The sequence below is a fragment of the Salvelinus alpinus genome, chromosome 21 (assembly GCF_045679555.1).
Source record: "Salvelinus alpinus chromosome 21, SLU_Salpinus.1, whole genome shotgun sequence".
Lineage (NCBI taxonomy): Eukaryota > Metazoa > Chordata > Actinopteri > Salmoniformes > Salmonidae > Salvelinus > Salvelinus alpinus.
In genome coordinates this window covers 21,130,021-21,147,705 of record NC_092106.1, presented here as the reverse complement: position 1 = coordinate 21,147,705, position 17,685 = coordinate 21,130,021, and the positions used below count along the sequence as shown (strand labels likewise).

General features: G+C 43.7%; 2 protein-coding genes and 1 long non-coding RNA gene across 7 annotated transcripts in view; 2 read left to right on the top strand and 1 right to left on the bottom strand.

The window, feature by feature from the left end:
- Positions 1 to 9,521, top strand: part of nectin3a (nectin cell adhesion molecule 3a) — a 113,767-nt gene extending 104,246 nt beyond the window's left edge. Inside the window, exons 7-14 of one of the 4 annotated variants that reach the window (XM_071357312.1) lie at positions 1,940 to 2,269; positions 2,710 to 3,018; positions 4,016 to 4,300; positions 4,774 to 4,936; positions 5,659 to 5,864; positions 6,010 to 6,082; positions 8,552 to 8,582; positions 8,779 to 9,521. In XM_071357312.1, the coding sequence (XP_071213413.1) occupies positions 1,940 to 2,269; positions 2,710 to 3,018; positions 4,016 to 4,300; positions 4,774 to 4,936; positions 5,659 to 5,864; positions 6,010 to 6,082; positions 8,552 to 8,582; positions 8,779 to 8,934 (1,553 nt within the window). In that variant the 3' untranslated portion in view covers positions 8,935 to 9,521. Of the gene's footprint in view, positions 1 to 1,939; positions 2,270 to 2,709; positions 3,019 to 4,015; positions 4,301 to 4,773; positions 4,937 to 5,658; positions 5,865 to 6,009; positions 6,083 to 8,551; positions 8,583 to 8,775 lie in introns of all 4 variants that reach the window. The other 3 variants (XM_071357310.1, XM_071357314.1, XM_071357313.1) reach the window with 3 other exon arrangements.
- Positions 99 to 14,750, bottom strand: LOC139548023 (uncharacterized). Of its 2 annotated transcripts, none has more exons than XR_011669616.1 (4): positions 14,426 to 14,750; positions 4,197 to 6,110; positions 3,465 to 3,578; positions 99 to 2,062 (listed from the first exon to the last, which is right to left on the bottom strand). It is a non-coding gene; the product is annotated as an uncharacterized lncRNA (long non-coding RNA). The 2 variants fall into 2 exon arrangements; XR_011669617.1 differs by having other exon boundaries at positions 5,980 to 6,110; positions 14,426 to 14,744.
- A 1,384-nt stretch (positions 14,751 to 16,134) lies between these two features.
- Positions 16,135 to 17,685, top strand: part of LOC139548464 (dynein heavy chain domain-containing protein 1) — a 43,327-nt gene continuing 41,776 nt past the window's right edge. The window contains exons 1-4 of the mRNA XM_071358171.1: positions 16,135 to 16,556; positions 16,689 to 16,877; positions 17,000 to 17,203; positions 17,412 to 17,522. Of these exons, the coding sequence (XP_071214272.1) occupies positions 16,147 to 16,556; positions 16,689 to 16,877; positions 17,000 to 17,203; positions 17,412 to 17,522 (914 nt within the window). The 5' untranslated portion in view covers positions 16,135 to 16,146. The remainder of the gene's footprint in view (positions 16,557 to 16,688; positions 16,878 to 16,999; positions 17,204 to 17,411; positions 17,523 to 17,685) is intronic.

Sequence of the window (17,685 nt, the reverse complement as noted above, 5' to 3'; positions counted from 1 at the left end):
TGTGGAGCTGTCCCTCTCTGCTCTCTCTCACACACACTCTCACGCTGTCGCTCTCCATCTCTCTCTCCCTCTCTCCCACAAACACATGCACGCAATCCTTACATTACTTAATAAAGTTTATTTGACAAATGAATAAGTGCGCATTTTGGGATATTGTCAACTTTGTGTTTGTTTCCATATGTTGTTATGTACAATCCACCACCACTTGCTGTTCTCTGAATTTATTTGGTCAAAGATAAGTGTTGTCCTCAACAAAGTGTCCTAACAGGACAATATTTTACAGGATTGTTGATGTGAGGTATTAGACTGGGTATCCATTGAGTGTTCCCCATTACCCAATGTACTCATCAAATCAAAGTTTATTTGTCACGTGCGCCGAATACAACAGGTGTAGACCTCACAGTGAAATGCTTACTTACAGGCTCTAACCAATAGTGCGAAAAAAAGGTATGTGTGTGTGTAAGAAATAAAACAGTAAAAATACATTTGAAAATAAGAGTAGCAAGGCTATATACAGACACCGGTTAGTCAGGCTTATTGAGGTAGTATGTACATGTAGGTATGGTTAAAGTGACTATGCATATATGATGAACAGAGAGTAGCAGTAGCGTAAAAGGAGGGGTTGGCAGGTGGTGGGTGGGACACAATGCAGATTACCCAGTCAGCCAATGTGCGGGAGCACTGGTTGGTTGGGCCAATTGAGGTAGTATGTACATGGATGTATGGTTAAAGTGACTATGCATATAAGATAAAAGAGAGAGTAGCAGCAGCGTAAAAGAGGGGTTGGGGGGGGGGGGGCACACAATGCAAATAGTCCGGGTAACCATTGGTTACCTGTTCAGAAGTCTTATGGCTTGGGGGTAAAAACTGTTGAGAAGCCTTTTTGTTCTAGACTTGGCACTCCGGTACCGCTTGCCATGCGGTAGTAGCGAGAACAGTCTATGACTGCGGTGGCTGGGTTTTTGACAATTTTTAGGGCCTTCCTCTGACACCGCCTGGTGTAGAGGTCCTGGATGGCAGGCAGCTTTGACCCAGTGATGTATTGGGCCGTACGCACAACCCTCTGAAGTGCCTTGCGGTCAGAGGCCGAGCAATTGCCGTACCAGGCAGTGATGCAACCGGTCAGGATGTTCTCGATGTTACAGCTGTAGAACCTTTTGAGGATCTCAGGACCCATGCCAAATCTTTTTAGTTTCCTGAGGGGGAATAGGCTTTGTCGTGCCCTCTTCACGACTGTCTTGGTGTCTCATCTGTCATCATTCGGCACTTAGGCGGCTCAGGAGTCATACAAGTTCAATTTGCCTCCTGTTTCCACTGGCTAATAGATAAAAACTGTGTCCTTAAGTGTTCCATAATAGAGCGACCAGAGAGAGGAGTGAGTTGGTATGCATTGGACTCTGCATGCTGTTAACACTCAAACCTGTCAGGCTGCTTTATTAAAATGTCCCCTTCACTGAAACATCCCCTAATCGTGACTGATGTCTTAGAGACAGACTGTAGCTACGTCCTAAATGGCACCCTATTCCTTACAGTGCACTACTTTTGACCAGGGCCCAAAGATAATATGGTGCCATTTGGTACACAAGTAGCTGCTTGTGATGGACACTCAGAGACAGGGAACCCTTTTTATAGAAGTCACACCAATAGACATCCATAATTTCACTGCCCCTCCTTCTCAACAGAAGTCACATTTGCTGTTGTTTGTTTTTAGCAACAGCTATGGAATTTCTCATCAATTAACCAAAGTGCATCCCACTGAGATATGAGTGGCTAAGTATGCATCCCAAATGGAACCCTATATGGCGCACTACTTTTAAACAGGGCCCATATGGCTTCGGTCAAAATTAGTGCACTATATAGAGAATAGGGTGCCCCTTTGGGATGCAAAATGACTGAATTACTAGTAATTTATGCTGATCATAATGTTTTTTTCTCACAGATATGGAGGAGGACATGGAGATTGACCGTAACGTCACTGGGATCCTTGGAGAGGATGTCTTCCTCCGCTGTCAGTACCTGGGACAGAATGACATCACAGACGCCTCATGGAAACGCCCAGACTCTAGAATGAAACAATCGATGAAGAAATTAACAGGCTACAAGAACAACAAGACTTTCAGCAAAGACCCAGACTTCTCCGCCCCAGCCTCTCCCACTAATCTGACTGTGAAGATGAGGGTGTCTACTCTGGAGGCCCAGGGGGAGTACACATGTGTGTTCGCCACCGATGAAGAGGAGATCACTAACAGCATGTTTCTCACTGTTCTGGGTAAGCCTGACTGAAGAACATGGCCCAATTCGAATACTCTTAAAATGCATCCTTCCTTATTCCCTTCTTGAGATTACAAGATTGGTGTAAGCAAGCTTTCCATTGCATTGCTTTGACCAATGTCATGTCAGATAATTGATTAATTCAAGGAAGTGAGGAAGGAAGGATGGATTTTAAGAGTATTCGAAGGGGGGCTCTAATGGGTGATGGAAAAGTACCTAACACCTAGATGGTAGAGAGGAGAAACAAAATAATACATGACCTCATGATGCCATTAGGGGGGGTTGGATAAAATATGTGACATTATCATTGCCTGTTGTATCCTTACCTTACTGTACCTTCAATGTCATCAGAGACAGAATCATACAAACATCCATTGCATAAATGTTTCTCGTACCAGCATCATCCTCTTCATGTCTTTTAATGTTTTTGTTTTGAAGCTCGACCTGATATCTACACAGTGGTGACAGAGGACACAGACAACGCTACCCACTACCAGTCAGTCACATGCTCAGCTACCAATGGTAAACCTATGGCTCTGATTCGCTGGGAGATCAACGGCAGCCCTCCTACTAACGATTCCTCTGTGGGGATGAGGAACACCAGTTATACCAATGGCACTGCCACTATGACCAGCTTCCTTCGCTTCCCCACCCACCTACAGGATCAGGACAGGGTGACCTGTGTGGTCCAGCACCCAACCCTGCCTGACCCCACCACACATGTCACAGTGAGAGTGGAGACCTTCGGTAAGCCTGCCAGCTCACATACACTGCATCCTAAATGGTACCCTATTCCCTTTATAGTGCACCACTTTTGACCATGAAGGGTGACAAGATTTGGGACACATCCTTGATGTGTATGTTTGTTTGTACAGTACTTGGCATTCTCACTTTTGTGGGCAAGGATTTGACATGTGATGCTAAGAATCAAGGTCTGAGAATGATCTAGAGATATTGCATCATGCTGGGACTGGCACCACCTTGAGCTCATTGCTTACTGGCACAGATGTTTCCTTTACTTTCTCCCAGCCTGTTGTTCCACGTGTTCACCTCCCCACTCCCCACCATGTACCAGGTGTTGTGTCTCTCGCCAAGGCTGTGTTTCCTGTACGAGTTTGTAAGTCGCTCTGGATAAGAGCGTCTGCTAAATGACTTAAATGTAAATGTTAATCTCATATAAAGGACAACATTACCATGAAGGAACTGCTGTGATAATGGCTCTGACGGTGAGGGTCCGTAGTGTGTTGAGGTTCCCCACTTCCATGTTCTCTGGTCAGAATGTCACCTGTGTGGTGGATCACCTGGGTCTTGAGAGGCCAGAGAGAACAGGGATACTGCTTAGTGGACTGGGTAATTTACTTTACTGGTGGAGATACATGGTAGCTACAAGTCATAGAGGCTGCTGAGGGGATAACGGCTCAATGTCTGGAATGGTATCAAACACATCAAGCAAGTGGTTTCCATGTGGTTGATAACATTCCAGACATTATTATGAGCCGTCATCCCCTCAGCAGCATCCACTGATCTACACAATACGTTATGTGTGTCCCCAATGACACCCTATTCCCCCTCTAGGCCCTGGTCAAAGTAATGCACTATAAAGGGAATAGGGTGCCATTTAGGGACGCAGCCATTGTATCCAACCCGCAAACACTTTCACTCTCTCCATCCCTCCCCTCACTCTCTCCATCCCTCCCCTCACTCTCTCCATCCCTCCCCTCACCCTCTCCATCCCTCCCCTCAGAGTCCCCTGTGATGCATGTTTTTGTTGTGAGGCAGAGGGAATCTCCTCTGTGGCTGGCTGTATGCGAGTACAGAGGGGGCAGGTTCGGAGCACACCTCTCTTGGGTTCTACCTGACAACGCCACAGGCCACATCTCCTTCCGCTCTGGGTATGAAGGAGTGAGAGTGCTAACCAACCTCACCTATGAGTTCTCACTGGCCCTCCACGAGGGTCAGGACCTGATCTGCCTCATTCAAAATCGCCATGGACTAAAGGAGAGGAGGACAGTCCATGTCCCCAAATACTGTAAGTGTAATAGATACAGAGATGAGATAATATAAAGCACCCAGCACCACAAATTATATACTTGTCATACTACACATACATTCTGTATACTCTTAGAAAAAAAGGTTCCAAAAGGGTTCTTCAGCTGTCCCCATAGGAGAAGCCTTTTTTAAATTCCAGGTAGAACTCTTTTTGGTTTCTCTGGAAAGGGTTGTTCATGGAACCCAAAGTTTTTTTTTACCTGGAACCAAAAGGGTTCTTCAAAGGGATCTCCTATGGGGACAGCAAATACATATTTTAGGTTCTAGATAGCACCTTTTTTCTACGAGTATACAATTCTGTCATGACATTCTTTGAGGTACAGTACTTACCAGCCATGCCAAGCTCCAACCTCCTGTTCAACATTTAACTGCAACTACCTGTCTATTGACTATGTATCTAGGGAGTGATTTGTTTTTTGCCCCCTGTTGACCACTTCTCCTTCCCCTTCTTAGACATCTCATCTGTCAGAGTACTGAATCAAACCACTCCACTGTACAAACCTTATGGAGACGAGTTCGTTATACATCGAATGTCCCTAAAGGAGAATTTCCACAACCAGAGGATCCTGCTCAAAGTCTATGGCAGTGTGCCAACTTACAGCCTTACCTGTCAGAGGTAGTAGACTTTGCTAGACTCTTTTACTACTATGTTCCATCCCTACAACTTCTAAACTGTGGAGGCTGAGTGAGAGAGCTACAGAAGGATGGAAGACAGAGTAGGGCAGGGCCCTGTCTGATAATATTACCACTACACAGGGGCGGTAATTTGTACGAACAATGTTCTCGTCCAGATGGAAGTTCTCATTTGTATTGTTTTATGAGAGCTTTTAACTAGACAGTCAAATACGTGCAGTGTCGTAAAGCTGCTATAATGTCTTATTAAGATACTATCAGGACTTCTGTGCTGTGGGGCCCAGGGAAGGTTGTCCTGACTGGCAGGCGGCACTAAAGAACCCTTTTATCAGGGACAATGAGTGACTCATGAAGCAGTATATCTTCAGAGGTCCTGACACTCTCCTGCCCCCCCATACACAGACTCGTATAAATTGTTATTCTGTCAAGCTATTCTGGGTAAAGCTGTGTTCATATCTGCTAAGGTGGATGATAGTTACTTAGGTATACACCTAAGTATATATATGAAATACAATGTCTCATTAGATTTTTACCACTCAATGTAGGCTGTTTTTTTTGTATGACCAAAAAGTGTTGTGATAGCAATTCCCCACCTCACTTGCTTATCTTATTCTCTCTTCATGACTCTTCTTTGCCACTTAGATGATACAGATCAGACAAACGTGTGTACTATATAATGACTTTGTGTCCTGCTGCGTGTTGAAGAAATGACGGCACATTGGTCCAGATGGATGGTCGTGCTCTGTTGTTCCAATCAGAGGTCACGGAGCGGGAGGCGGGCCTCTACACTTGCCAAGCCTCTTTCTACCACCATCAGGCCTCGGTCCTCATTCAAGTGGAGGTCACCAGTGAAGATAAACAGCTCAGTGAGTGTACACTCACCTTATCATGCATCAGTGAAACAACAATATGTAAGATATTTCAATGCTTTCTGGTGAACATCCAAAAATGATTGGCATACTATAATTTTAACATAATTTACTTCCATTTACAACAGGTGTTCCATTCACTTCCATTTTGTGTTACCTGATGTCTTTCTCCTGTGTGTTTGTGCAGTGATTGTCTTCATCGTCTGTCTCTCCTCGGCTGCAGCCATCACGATCCTCCTTGTCACTCTGTGTGTTTTCTGGTGAGTCGATCAGTACGAAGGCCTCCTCCTGCAGTTGACAAACAGAAACTCAGCAGCTGACATGTTTACAGGTAGCACTCTGGCAACCAGCCACACAGTCTGATTCTTTCTGTCTCTGTGGTTAACGTCTTACGGCTGAAATCCCGTTAACGGGATCGATTTGACAACAGCCAGTGAAAGTGCAGGGCGCCAAATTCAAACAGAAATCTCATAATTAATTCCTCAAAACATACATGTATCTTATACATCATTTTAAAGATTAACAAGTTTATCCCACAGTGTCCGATTTCAAAAAGGCTTTACGACAAAAGCATACCATGCGATTATGTTAGGTCAGCGCCTAGTCACAAAAAAACAACAATTTTCCAGCCAAAGAGAGTCGTCACAAAAAGCAGAAAGAGATAAAATGAATTACTAACCTTTGATGATCTTCAGATGGCACTCATAGGACTTCATGTTACACAATACATGTATGTTTTGTTCGATAAAGTATTCATATCCAAAAATCTGTTTACGTTGGCGCGTTTTGAGTAATGTTTTGCCTCCAAAACATCCGGTGATTTTTGCAGAGAGCCAAATCAATTTACAGGAATACTCATCATAAACGTTGAAAGATACAAGTGTTATGCATAGAATTAAAGATACTTCTCCTTAATGCAACCGCTGTGTCAGATTTTTAAATATCTTTACGGCAAAAGCACACCATGCGATAATCTGAGTACAGCGCTCAGCCACCAGATACTCGCCATGTTGTGAAGTCAACAAAAGTCAGAAATAGCATTATAAATATTCACTTTGATGATCTTCATCGGAATGCACTCCCAGGAATCCCAGTTCCACAAATGTTTGTTTTGTTCGATAAAGTCCATCATTTGTCCAAATACCTCCTTTTTGTTCACGTGTTTAATCCAATAATGCACAAGGCGCGAGCACTAAGTCCAGACAAAAAGTCAAGTTATTACAGTTCGTAGAAACATGTCAAATGATGTATGGAATCAATCTTTAGGATGTTTATCATAAATCTTCAATAATATTCCAACCGGACAATTCCTTTGTCTTTAGAAATGAAAAGGAACGGAGCTTGCGCTCACGGCCATGCGCTTGACTAAACTCAAGGCTTTCTGCCAGACCCCTGATTCAAACAGCTCTTATTCGCTCCCCTTTCACAGTAGAAGCCTGAAACAACGTTCTAAAGACTGTTGACATCTAGTGGAAGCCTTAGGAAGTGCAACCGGACCAAATTTCACACTATATTGGATAGGCAATCACTTGAAAAACTACAAATCTCAGATTTCCCCCTTCCTGGTTGGATTTCTCAGGTTTTCGCCTGCCATATGAGTTCTGTTATACTCCCAGACATCATTCAAACAGTTTTAGAAACTTCAGTTTTCTATCCAAATAATATGCATATCTTAGCTTCTGGGCCTGAGTAGCAGGCAGTTTACTCTGGGCACGCTTTTCAGCCGAATGTGAAAATAGCGCCCCCAGCCATGAAGTTAAGACAGATTTTATTTTCGGTTGAACTTTATCATAGGGCAAGTATAGAGCTTTACTCTGAGTGACTACTCTGGAAGTAAGAAAACCTATTCAAAAACTTCACAGCTAGAGAATTTATTGTAATTCAATCCCAGTCACAATGCTTGGAATGAGAACTGCATAAAGCAGTCGTCTCTTGTTTCTGTCATTGGTTCGGATCAGATAATTAGACAGGTATCTCAATACCAGTGTTTGGATACACTTTGGGATCCCAAATGTCTCTAAAAGCATCAGATCCATGAAAACTCTCCCACAGGGCTCTGGTCAAAAGTAGTGCACTGTGTAGGGATTAGGGTACCATTTGGGATGCAGACTAAGTTCCTTTTTGTCAGAACTCGTGTGAAAAGGGATGGTAAATATATAGACACAGACTGCACTTCCGTGTTAGTTCAGAGGCTGATTAATTTTGTCTTTGGTCAGTACATTTGGTCAAGGTGCGATGAGCATCACTGTCCCATTATCCATGGTTCCTGTGGGAAGGTCCCGTCAGGCTAATTTGGGCAGGTCAGTCAGTCGACAAGCGTACACAGAGAACCTGACTCCCCAGGAGAATAGCTATTCCGGGATTTGCGTCTTCCTGGTCGCCAGCACTAGGAACACCTTTTGAAAGGAGCAGGTTCTCATTGGCCTGGTTGGTGTCCTAGGGATCATGATGGATGAGGAGAGCTACTGCTTCTAACATCAGAGAGATCAATGATGATATCACCATCATTCTGCTTATATATTCCCATCACATAATGCATTCAGTTCACACACTCAGTGGAAGTCTGTTCACTCATACAAGGGGTGCAGTTTGGCCATACAGGTAAGTTTAGCTGTACAACTTTAGTGAGGATGATACACAACTGTATAAAAACAAAAATAATTTGACAATATTTTAAATGCTGTCTGCCACTGCAACAACTGAAAATTAATTGTTAATTTGTTTTGCAGCAAAATAAATGGAGACTGCCTAGCATCTAAGGTTAGTATCAATCTTTCACAATTTCTCTAGCTGTTGAGCTCTCAAAAAAACAATGCATGCTTTGAAATATTGAGAATGGTCTTCTTGCCTTCATTCATCTATTCTTGTAGCTTCTATCCATAGGTCTTTATTCAACATTTTAATGTTCTTTGTACCCATCTATTATCTTCTCTGGTCACTGAACTCCTGTAAGAAGCTGGAGTCGCTGGCACCCTTGACCTCTCTGACCCAGGAACTGTGCTCTCCAGAGCTGAGGAAGGGAAAGACAGTGACAGTACCAGGAGGGGGAGGCCAGGAGTACAACCAGCTGCTCAGCGACTCTATTGTCATTGATGCCAGATCCACTGTGTAAATGACAGTGTGTGTCCCTACTGGCACACTATTACCTATATAGAGCACTACTTGTGCATTGTGCCATTTGAGACTGAATGATTTTATTTGCCTTTTTTTTCTTTTCTTTTTTTACTCACAGTACATGCATTTAAATAAACTTGACGGGATAGACTTTGCCCCTAAATTCCATGGTGCAAAAACATTATAGAGTACATAGATCACTTTTTTTTTCTTTCTCGATCATTAGCCAGATTTTGACTTTAGACACAACCACAGGCTTCTACTATATGTTAGAGTCCACGCTACAGTATCCTGTGCATCACTCTTACGTGGTGCATGATGCAGCTTCTCCTAATGCCAAGTCACTAAAAATGCATTATTTTGTGAATTTTTCATGATTTTTAGTTTTGTTTATTGGTGTATTTCATGCATTGGTGTTTTAAATAATTGTAATGTGTTGTAAAGAAATGTATTTTAAAACTGCTAAAAATGTTGAGCGTAGCTTCTATTTGTTTTACTGTTGTATTATGCTAAAGTTTGAAAGGTTATTCATTTTGGTTCGAATGTAAAATCTGGAGCATTATCAATAAAATTACTGTAAATGTGTATCTTGTTAAACCTGCTTTGTTTTACAGGTTTAAGACTAAATTAATGACACACGTGTGCGCGTACATACAGCCTTGTATAACTAAACTTATGGTCACAATTCAGTCCCACTCAGTCGTATTTTCCAGAACCCCTAAACCTAATCTAGCTCCTGAACCTAATTCTAACCACAACTCTAACCTTAACCCTAAAACCCCTAGAAATAACATTTGACCATATGGGGACTAACCAAATTTTGGTTGTTTACTATTCTTGTGGGGACTTCTGGTCCGCACAAGTATAGTTAAACACGTCCAGACACACAGTTAGAATGAAGTTCTTTGCGCTAACCCTGATTGTGTCATGGAAATAAGACACTAAGAGCTCACCTCATCACTTGCGGAAGAGCAGTAAAATGTATTCTCACCCGAGAGAATAAAGTAAAATCAGGTTGGATCAGGTTTTGCATCCTTTTAATACAGACTGCAACTTGCTGTAATAAATTTAATATAAATGTGTGATGTGGCAATTATCTTCATACCGATGCTAGTAAGAAATGTGTGTATTTAACCAAAACTAGGGCAATTGACTCAATACAGCCTCTGTACGCTGTAACGCTTTTGACTTGAGGATATTGTTTGTATGGGTGCCAGGTAGGTTGTGCCTATGTAACCGATGTGAAATGGCTAGCTAGTTAGCGGTGGTGCGCACTAATAGCCTTTCAAACGGTGACGTCACTCGCTTTGAGACCTTGAAGTAGTGGTTCCCCTTGCTCTGCAAGGGCCGCGGCCTTTGTGGAGCGATGGGTAACGATGCTTCGTGGATGACTGTTGTTGATGTGTGCAGAAGGTCCCTGGTTCGCGCCCGGGTCGGGGCGAGGGGACGGACTAAAGTTATACTGTTACACCTACCAGAGAAAATATTGGTTTCTCCTTTTAGTTTGGGAGGGAATGAGTCCCATCTGGTCCGTCAAGTCTACACCAATACAAAGGACTCATGTAAGTCAGGATGGAAATACACTTTTCATAAACCCTTAACATTAGACAACTGTATTCTTTTGCGTGGGTTGTATTACCAACATAAATGATCACACACACAATTCTACTGCCGGTACTGGGCACGGAACCCCGCCGATCCTCTACGACTGGAATACCGACATAATCTGCCCGAGGATTCCAACAGGCCCCTCAGGCGCAACGCCCGCTGAAGGCCCATTCTGCTAACCTGCTAGGCCTGCTAGCTACCTAGAGCTACTTGGAACCCTACTAATTCCACGACTGGTCTATTGACGTCACCGCACGAAGAGGCAAAAACAGACTTACCCCCATCTGCTAACTGCTTGCTTGCTAACCCGGTCTGCTAACTGCTAGCCCCGGTCTGCTAACTGCTAGCTTGTTTAGCCCCGGCCTACTAACTGTCTGAATCGCCGTATCCCGAGTCAGCCCAACAACTCACTGGACCCATATGTTCACTTGGCTACGCATGCCTCTCTCTAATATCAATATGCCTCGTCCATTACTGTCCTGTTTAGTGATTACTGTCTTATTTCACTGTAGAGCCTCTAGCCCTGCTCAGTGTGCCTTAACCAACCATGTTGTTCCACCTCCTACATATGCGATGACATCACCTGGTTTAAACGTCTCCAGAGACTATATCTCTCTCATCATTACTCAATGCCTAGGTTTACCTCCAATGTACTCACATCCTACCTTACCTTTGTCTGTACACTATGCCTTGAATCTATGCTATCGTGCCCAGAAACCTGCTCCTTTTACTCTCTGTTCCGAACGTGCTAGACATCCAGTTCGTATAGCATTTAGTCGTACCCTTATCCTACTTCTCCTCTGGTGATGTAGAGGTTAATCCAGGTCCTGCAGTGCCTAGCTCCACTCCCACTCCCCAGGTGCTCTCATTTGTTGACTTCTGTAACCGTAAAAGCCTTGGTTTCATGCATGTTAACATTAGAAGCCTACTCCCTAAGTTTGTTTTACTCACTGCTTTAGCACACTCTGCCAACCCGGATGTCTTAGCCGTGTCTGAATCCTGGCTTAGGAAAACCACCAAAAACCCTGAAATCTCCATCGCTAACTATAACATTTTCCGCCAACTGCCAAAGGGGGCGGTGTTGCAATCTACTGCAAAGATAGCCTGCAGAGTTCTGTATTACTATCCAAGTCTGTACCCAAACCATTCGAGCTTCTACTTATAAATATTCATCTTTCCAGAAACAAGTTTCTCACCTTTGCCACTTGCTATACACCTCCCTCTGCCCCCAGCTGTGCCCTCAATACCATATGTGAATTGATTGCCCCCCATCTATCTTCTGAGCTCGTGCTACTAGGTGACCTAAACTGGGACATGCTTAACACCCCGGCCATCCTACAATCTAAGCTTGATGCCCTCAATCTCACACAAATTATCAATGAAGCTACCAGGTACAACTCCAAATCCGTAAACACGGGCACCCTCATAGATGTCATCCTAACTAACTCACCCTCCAAATACACCTCTGCTGTTTTCAATCAAGATCTCAGTGATCACTGCCTCATTACCTGCATCCGTAATGGGTCTGCGATCAAACAACCACCCCTCACTGTCAAACGCTCCCTAAAACAATTTGCATCCTGTAGTACTAACTCAAAAAAGTTCTGCGACACTAAAGTCCATGGAGAATAAGAGCACCTCCTCCCAGCTGCCCACTGCTCTGAGGCTAGGAAACACTGTCACCGCCAATAAATCCACTATAATTGAGAATTTCAATAAACATTTCTCTACTGCTGGCCATGCTTTCCACCTGGCTACCCCGGTCAACTGCCCGGCACCCTCCACAGCAACCCGCCAAAGCTCCCACCATTTCTCCTTCACCCAAATCCAGATAGCTGATGTTCTGAAAGAGCTGCAAAATCTGGGCCTCTACAAATCAGCCAGGCTAGACAATCTGGACCTTCTCTAAAATTATCTGCCGAAATTGTTGCAACCCCTATTACTAGCCTGTTCAACCTCTTTCGTATCATCTGAGATTCCCAAAGATTGGAAAGCTGCCGCGGTCATCCCCCTCAAAAGGGGATGACACTAGACCCAAACTGCTACAGACCTATATCTATCCTACCCTGTCTTTCTAAGGTCTTCGAAAGCCAAGTTAACAAACAGATTACCGACCATTTCGAATCCCACCATACCTTCGCCGCTACGCAATCTGGTTTGAGAGCTGGTCATGGGTGCACCTCAGCCACGCTCAAGGTCCTAAACGACATCATAACCGCCATCAATAAGAGACATTACTGTGCAGCCGTATTCATCGACCTGGCCAAGGCTTTTGGCTCTGTCAATCACCACATTCTTGTTGGCAGACGACAGCCTTGGTTTCTCAAATGATTGCCTCGCCTGGTTTACCAACTAGTTCTCTGATAGAGTTCAGTGTGTCAAATCGGAGGGCCTGTTGTCCGGACCTCTGGCAGTCTATGGGGGTGCCACAGGGTTCAAGCCTTGGGCCGAATCTCTTCTCTGTATACATCAATGACGTTGCTCTTGCTGCTGGTGATTCTCTGATACACCTCTACACAGATGACACCATTCTGTATACTTCTGGCCCCTCTTTGGACACTGTTAACTAACCTCCAGACGAGATTCAATGCCATACAACTCTCCTTCCGTGGCCTCCAACTGCTCTTAAATGCAAGTAAAACTAAGTGCATGCTATTCAACCAATCACTGCCCGCACCTGCTCGCCCGTCCAGCATCACTACTCTGGACGGCTCTGACTTAGAATACGTGGACAACTACAAATACCTAGGTGTTTGGTTAGACTGTAAACTCTCCTTCCAGACTCACATTAAGCATCTCCAATCCAAAATTAAATCTAGAATCGGCTTCCTATATCGCAACAAAGCATCCTTCACTCATGCTGCCAAACATACCCTCGTAAAACTGACCATCTTACCGATCCTCGACTTCAGTGATGTCATCTATAAAATAGCCTCCAACACTCCACTCAACAAACTGGATGCAGTCTATCACAGTGCCATCCGTTTTGTCACCAAAGCCCCATACACTACCCACCTGTAGTGGGTAGTGTAGTGACCTGTACGCTCTTGTTGGTTGGCCCCCGCTTCATATTCGTTGCCAAACCCACTGGCTACAGGTTATCTACAAGTCTCTGCTAGGTAAAGTCCCGCCTTATCTCAGCTCACTGGTCACCATAGCAGCACCCACTTGTATCACACGCTCCAGCAGGTATCTCTCACTGGTCACCCCCAAAGCCAATTGCTCCTTTGGTTGTCTTTCCTTCCAGTTCTCTGCTGCCAATGAATGGAACGAACTGCAAAAATCTCTGAAGCCTCATATCTCCCTCACTAGCTTTAAGCACCAGCTGTCAGAGCAGCTCACTGTACATAACCCATCTGTAAACAGCCCATCTAACCACCTACCTCATCCCCGTACTGTATTCATTTATCTTGCTCCTTTGTACCCCAGTAGCTCTACTTACACATCTACCATTCCAGTGTTTAATTGCTATATTGTAATTACTTCACCACCATGGCAAATGTATTGCCTTAACTCCCTTATCTTACCTCATTTGCACTCACTGTATATAGACAGTTTTCTTTGTTCTACTGTATTATTGACTGTATGTTTTGTTTATTCCATGTGTAACTCTGTGTTGTTGTATGTGTCGAATTGATATGCTTTATCTTGGCCAGGTCGCAGTTGCAAATGAGAACTTGTTCACAACTAGCCTACCTGGTTAAATAAAGGTGAAATAGCAATGTTTGTCCATTCATACAAGTGTAGCGTAAACCCAGTATCAATCATACAATCAAAATAACAATTATTTTACCACACAACTATAAAGCGTATCTTAATACATCCTCACTTACAACATAAATCACGGTATACATCACACCAAAACAAATTAAATACCGTACACAAAAAGGTTGTAGTCAGTCGGTCAGTCAGATCTCCAGCGGAGAAAGGCCACGAAGAACAACGGAGAGGTGTAGTCCACGGACGCAAAGAGTGGATCCGATCCTGGGTAAACTTGCTATTAGGCTACAAAGCACACTGTTAAATGCAACAACACAAACCGCAGAGACACTTCAGAACTGAACCTCATTCACGTCTCCATCACAACCCCGCTTTTACTCAGCTGATGCTGGCTATTTAATTGGGAATTAAAGGGGAAGCGCCCTATTGGAAGGAGAAGCACTATTTAATTGGGAATTAAAGGGGAAGCGTCCTATTGGAAGGAGAAGCACTATTTAATTGGGAATGAAAGGGAAAGCCCCCTATTGGAAGGAGAAGCACTGAGACATTCAGAAAAATTCAGGGCCGTCACAACGCCTATGTAGATATTCCATAAAAAATCTGCCTTTTCCAGCTACAATAGTCATTTACAACACTAACAGTCTACACTGTATTTCTGATCAATTTTATGTTCTTTTTCTGGACAAAAAATTTGCTTTTCTTTCAAAAACAAGGACACCAAACTTTTGAACGGTAGTGTACATATTGCCAAAGCTTACTTTGGAGATTTATAATATTAACATAATTAAAATAATAATCAATATTGTCAATGGGACAACAGTAACAACAATAATCAAGGGTCAACCATATATTGAACAATAACAATAAGCATAGAGGACATGTGCAGGTTGGTATGTCTGTCAGACACTGTCCCTCATCTTATTGCAAGCAGCAATGTCGTGCGCTGCCAACCCACAGCTCTCTACATCCTCCCCCAACAGGATGGGTAGCCTATTCTCATCAGAGAGGTCTTTGAAAATTTGTGGAAATAACACTCTCTAATTGTTTTATATCTTTTTTTACTTTTTCTCAGGAAATGCAGCTCTGTCTCAGGTTCTGCTGTGGTGCCGTGGTTTACACAGCCTTTCCTCTACAGGGAGCCAGGTTTTCCTGTGTCTATTATGAACATTTATTCATGTATGGACAAAAACAAAATGTCACACTCCTGGCAGTTTCTCCAATAACTAATGTTGCATCTTCTAGCGCTCCCTTGTGGAATATACGAGATCCCACAATATGGGCCATAAACGTTGACGTTGCGTCCAATGTAACTATGGAAACGAGACCTGCTGATATTTTGCAGTGGATCAATTTCACGATACAGGTGAGAACGTTTGAAAAGTTAGATAGTTAGTTAATAAAGCTAGTTAGCCCTTTTCCTATCTAAATGTACACTTATATATACATACAAGGTATCTTAGATTGCTAGCTACCTTCCAACTTTTCCCCCCATAAAATCAACTTTTACACGCAGGGATTCTTTTGCATTCGAGTCATCATTGCTAACGGTAACGCTAGCTAACTAACAGGTAGCAAAGCTGTCAAGAGGTATTTCCTGTTTTTGTATCTTCTCTAATATCTTATCTTGCCCCCCAAAAAGTTCAGTTGTCAAAGATAATGGAGACCACGACTAAGTTTCTAGCCTTAACTATATTTTATCTGCAAAATCTGGCATCCCTTTAAATGAGAGGTTGTGCTCTTTGCCTCATTTATGGCAGGAATCCTTGGGAGTTTTTATTTTTCCAGTTGGGCTCAACAGAGGAATATGAAGATGATCTCAGCAAATAGTCGCTAAAGCTTGGAGTTTTGTGGCAGAACTAATGATACAAAACAACCTACAATTATGCCTGCTCCAAAAAGAGATAGTCAACACAGGACCCGGGCAAGAGGCATAGCAAGGCCAAGGGATGGTTCCCTGGATCATAGAGGGAGGAAAAATGACTCTATCCCTGCAGCCAATGTGGCCTCTGTTCTCTCACTACCACCACTGGAGTCTCGGGAGCACCATGCCTCCTCACCAGCCTTCATGTATGAGCCCCAGCCAGGTCGAGCCCTTAGCACTGGAAACCTCTCCCCTGCTCCCACTCCTCTGTCCATGGTGGAGCTCCCTCACCTCGTGGCAGAGGTGGGTCCTGAGCTGGCCATGGGGGAATCACTGTGGATGGAGGGACCTTGTCTGATTGCTTCAGCGCTGGGGACTGATATCCCTGTCAAAGCTACTCAGGTGTCATTTGAGGAATCTGCTCTGGACAGGTAGGTTAAGCAGTGAGCATGTGTGTTTGCTGCTTCATTTCACTATTGTGTTCAAATGTGACATTGGTCTTTCAAAAAAATAAAAAGCACATTCAGATAGCACATTTAGTATTGTGTCCATTGTTGATTCAGCTTTACAGATCATGGAGACGTGTCCCAGGTAAAGATGGCTGATCAAGACAAAGAGACAGAAGAAAGAAAAGATGCCAAGTACAGAGAGCCTCTGACTGGCAGAGAGGTGGTGGAAATCTTTGCAAAGAAAAGACATCTGGGAAAGCTTCAGTTTTTCCACTTGCAAGCTGTGAACAATGGCCCTTTCAGGTATTGAACACCATAGCCAAGGCCATAGTGTAATAACAGTGGCTTTGCCAGTCTTCTGTAGCATTCACACTATTTTGCAGATACAATTTGTTCATTGGATGTGTTTTCTTTTTTTTTTGTAGACCGTATGACCTTCGTGTGGTCCCTCCCAATAGAGCAGGCACTGAGCACTTCATCTTCTCCCCCTCCTCTGTGCTGCATGTGCAGGATGGATGCAGTGCTGGGCTCCTTTCTCTGTCAGAGTGGCATCGGGAAGCCATACTGTGGAGAGCCTTGCAGGATATCCCATTTTTCAGAGACTATTTACTTCGTAAGGCATTCATCAGGTAGGCTACGATGGCATTCCATTTGGCACCCTATTCCCTCCCTACACAGTGCACTACTTTTGACCAGGGCTCATAGGGGACAGACTTTGGAACACATCTTAACTGTCCACATGTATTGTATCATGTAACTTTTTTGGCGAGTTGCAATTCTCTCTCTTCACTTAAACTATTTTCTTTTTCAACTTTATGTTGCTGTTGCGTGTCGCAGGTGGCATAGAAGCGTGTGTAAGATCACTCTGCAGAGGAAGGGTGAAGTACTGCAGGGCCTGCTACTCATGGCTGTACCCCAGTTCAGAGACGCTCTCTTTCAATTCTCCAGGTATTCTGCATCACATTATTGTTGCATCCCAAATGACATCCTATTCTCTATTTCGTGCACTACTTTTGAACAGGGCCCATGGCTCTGGTCAAAATAAATGCACTATATAGGAATAGGGTGCCATTTGGGATGCAGACACTAGTGTTGTACATCAACATTACAG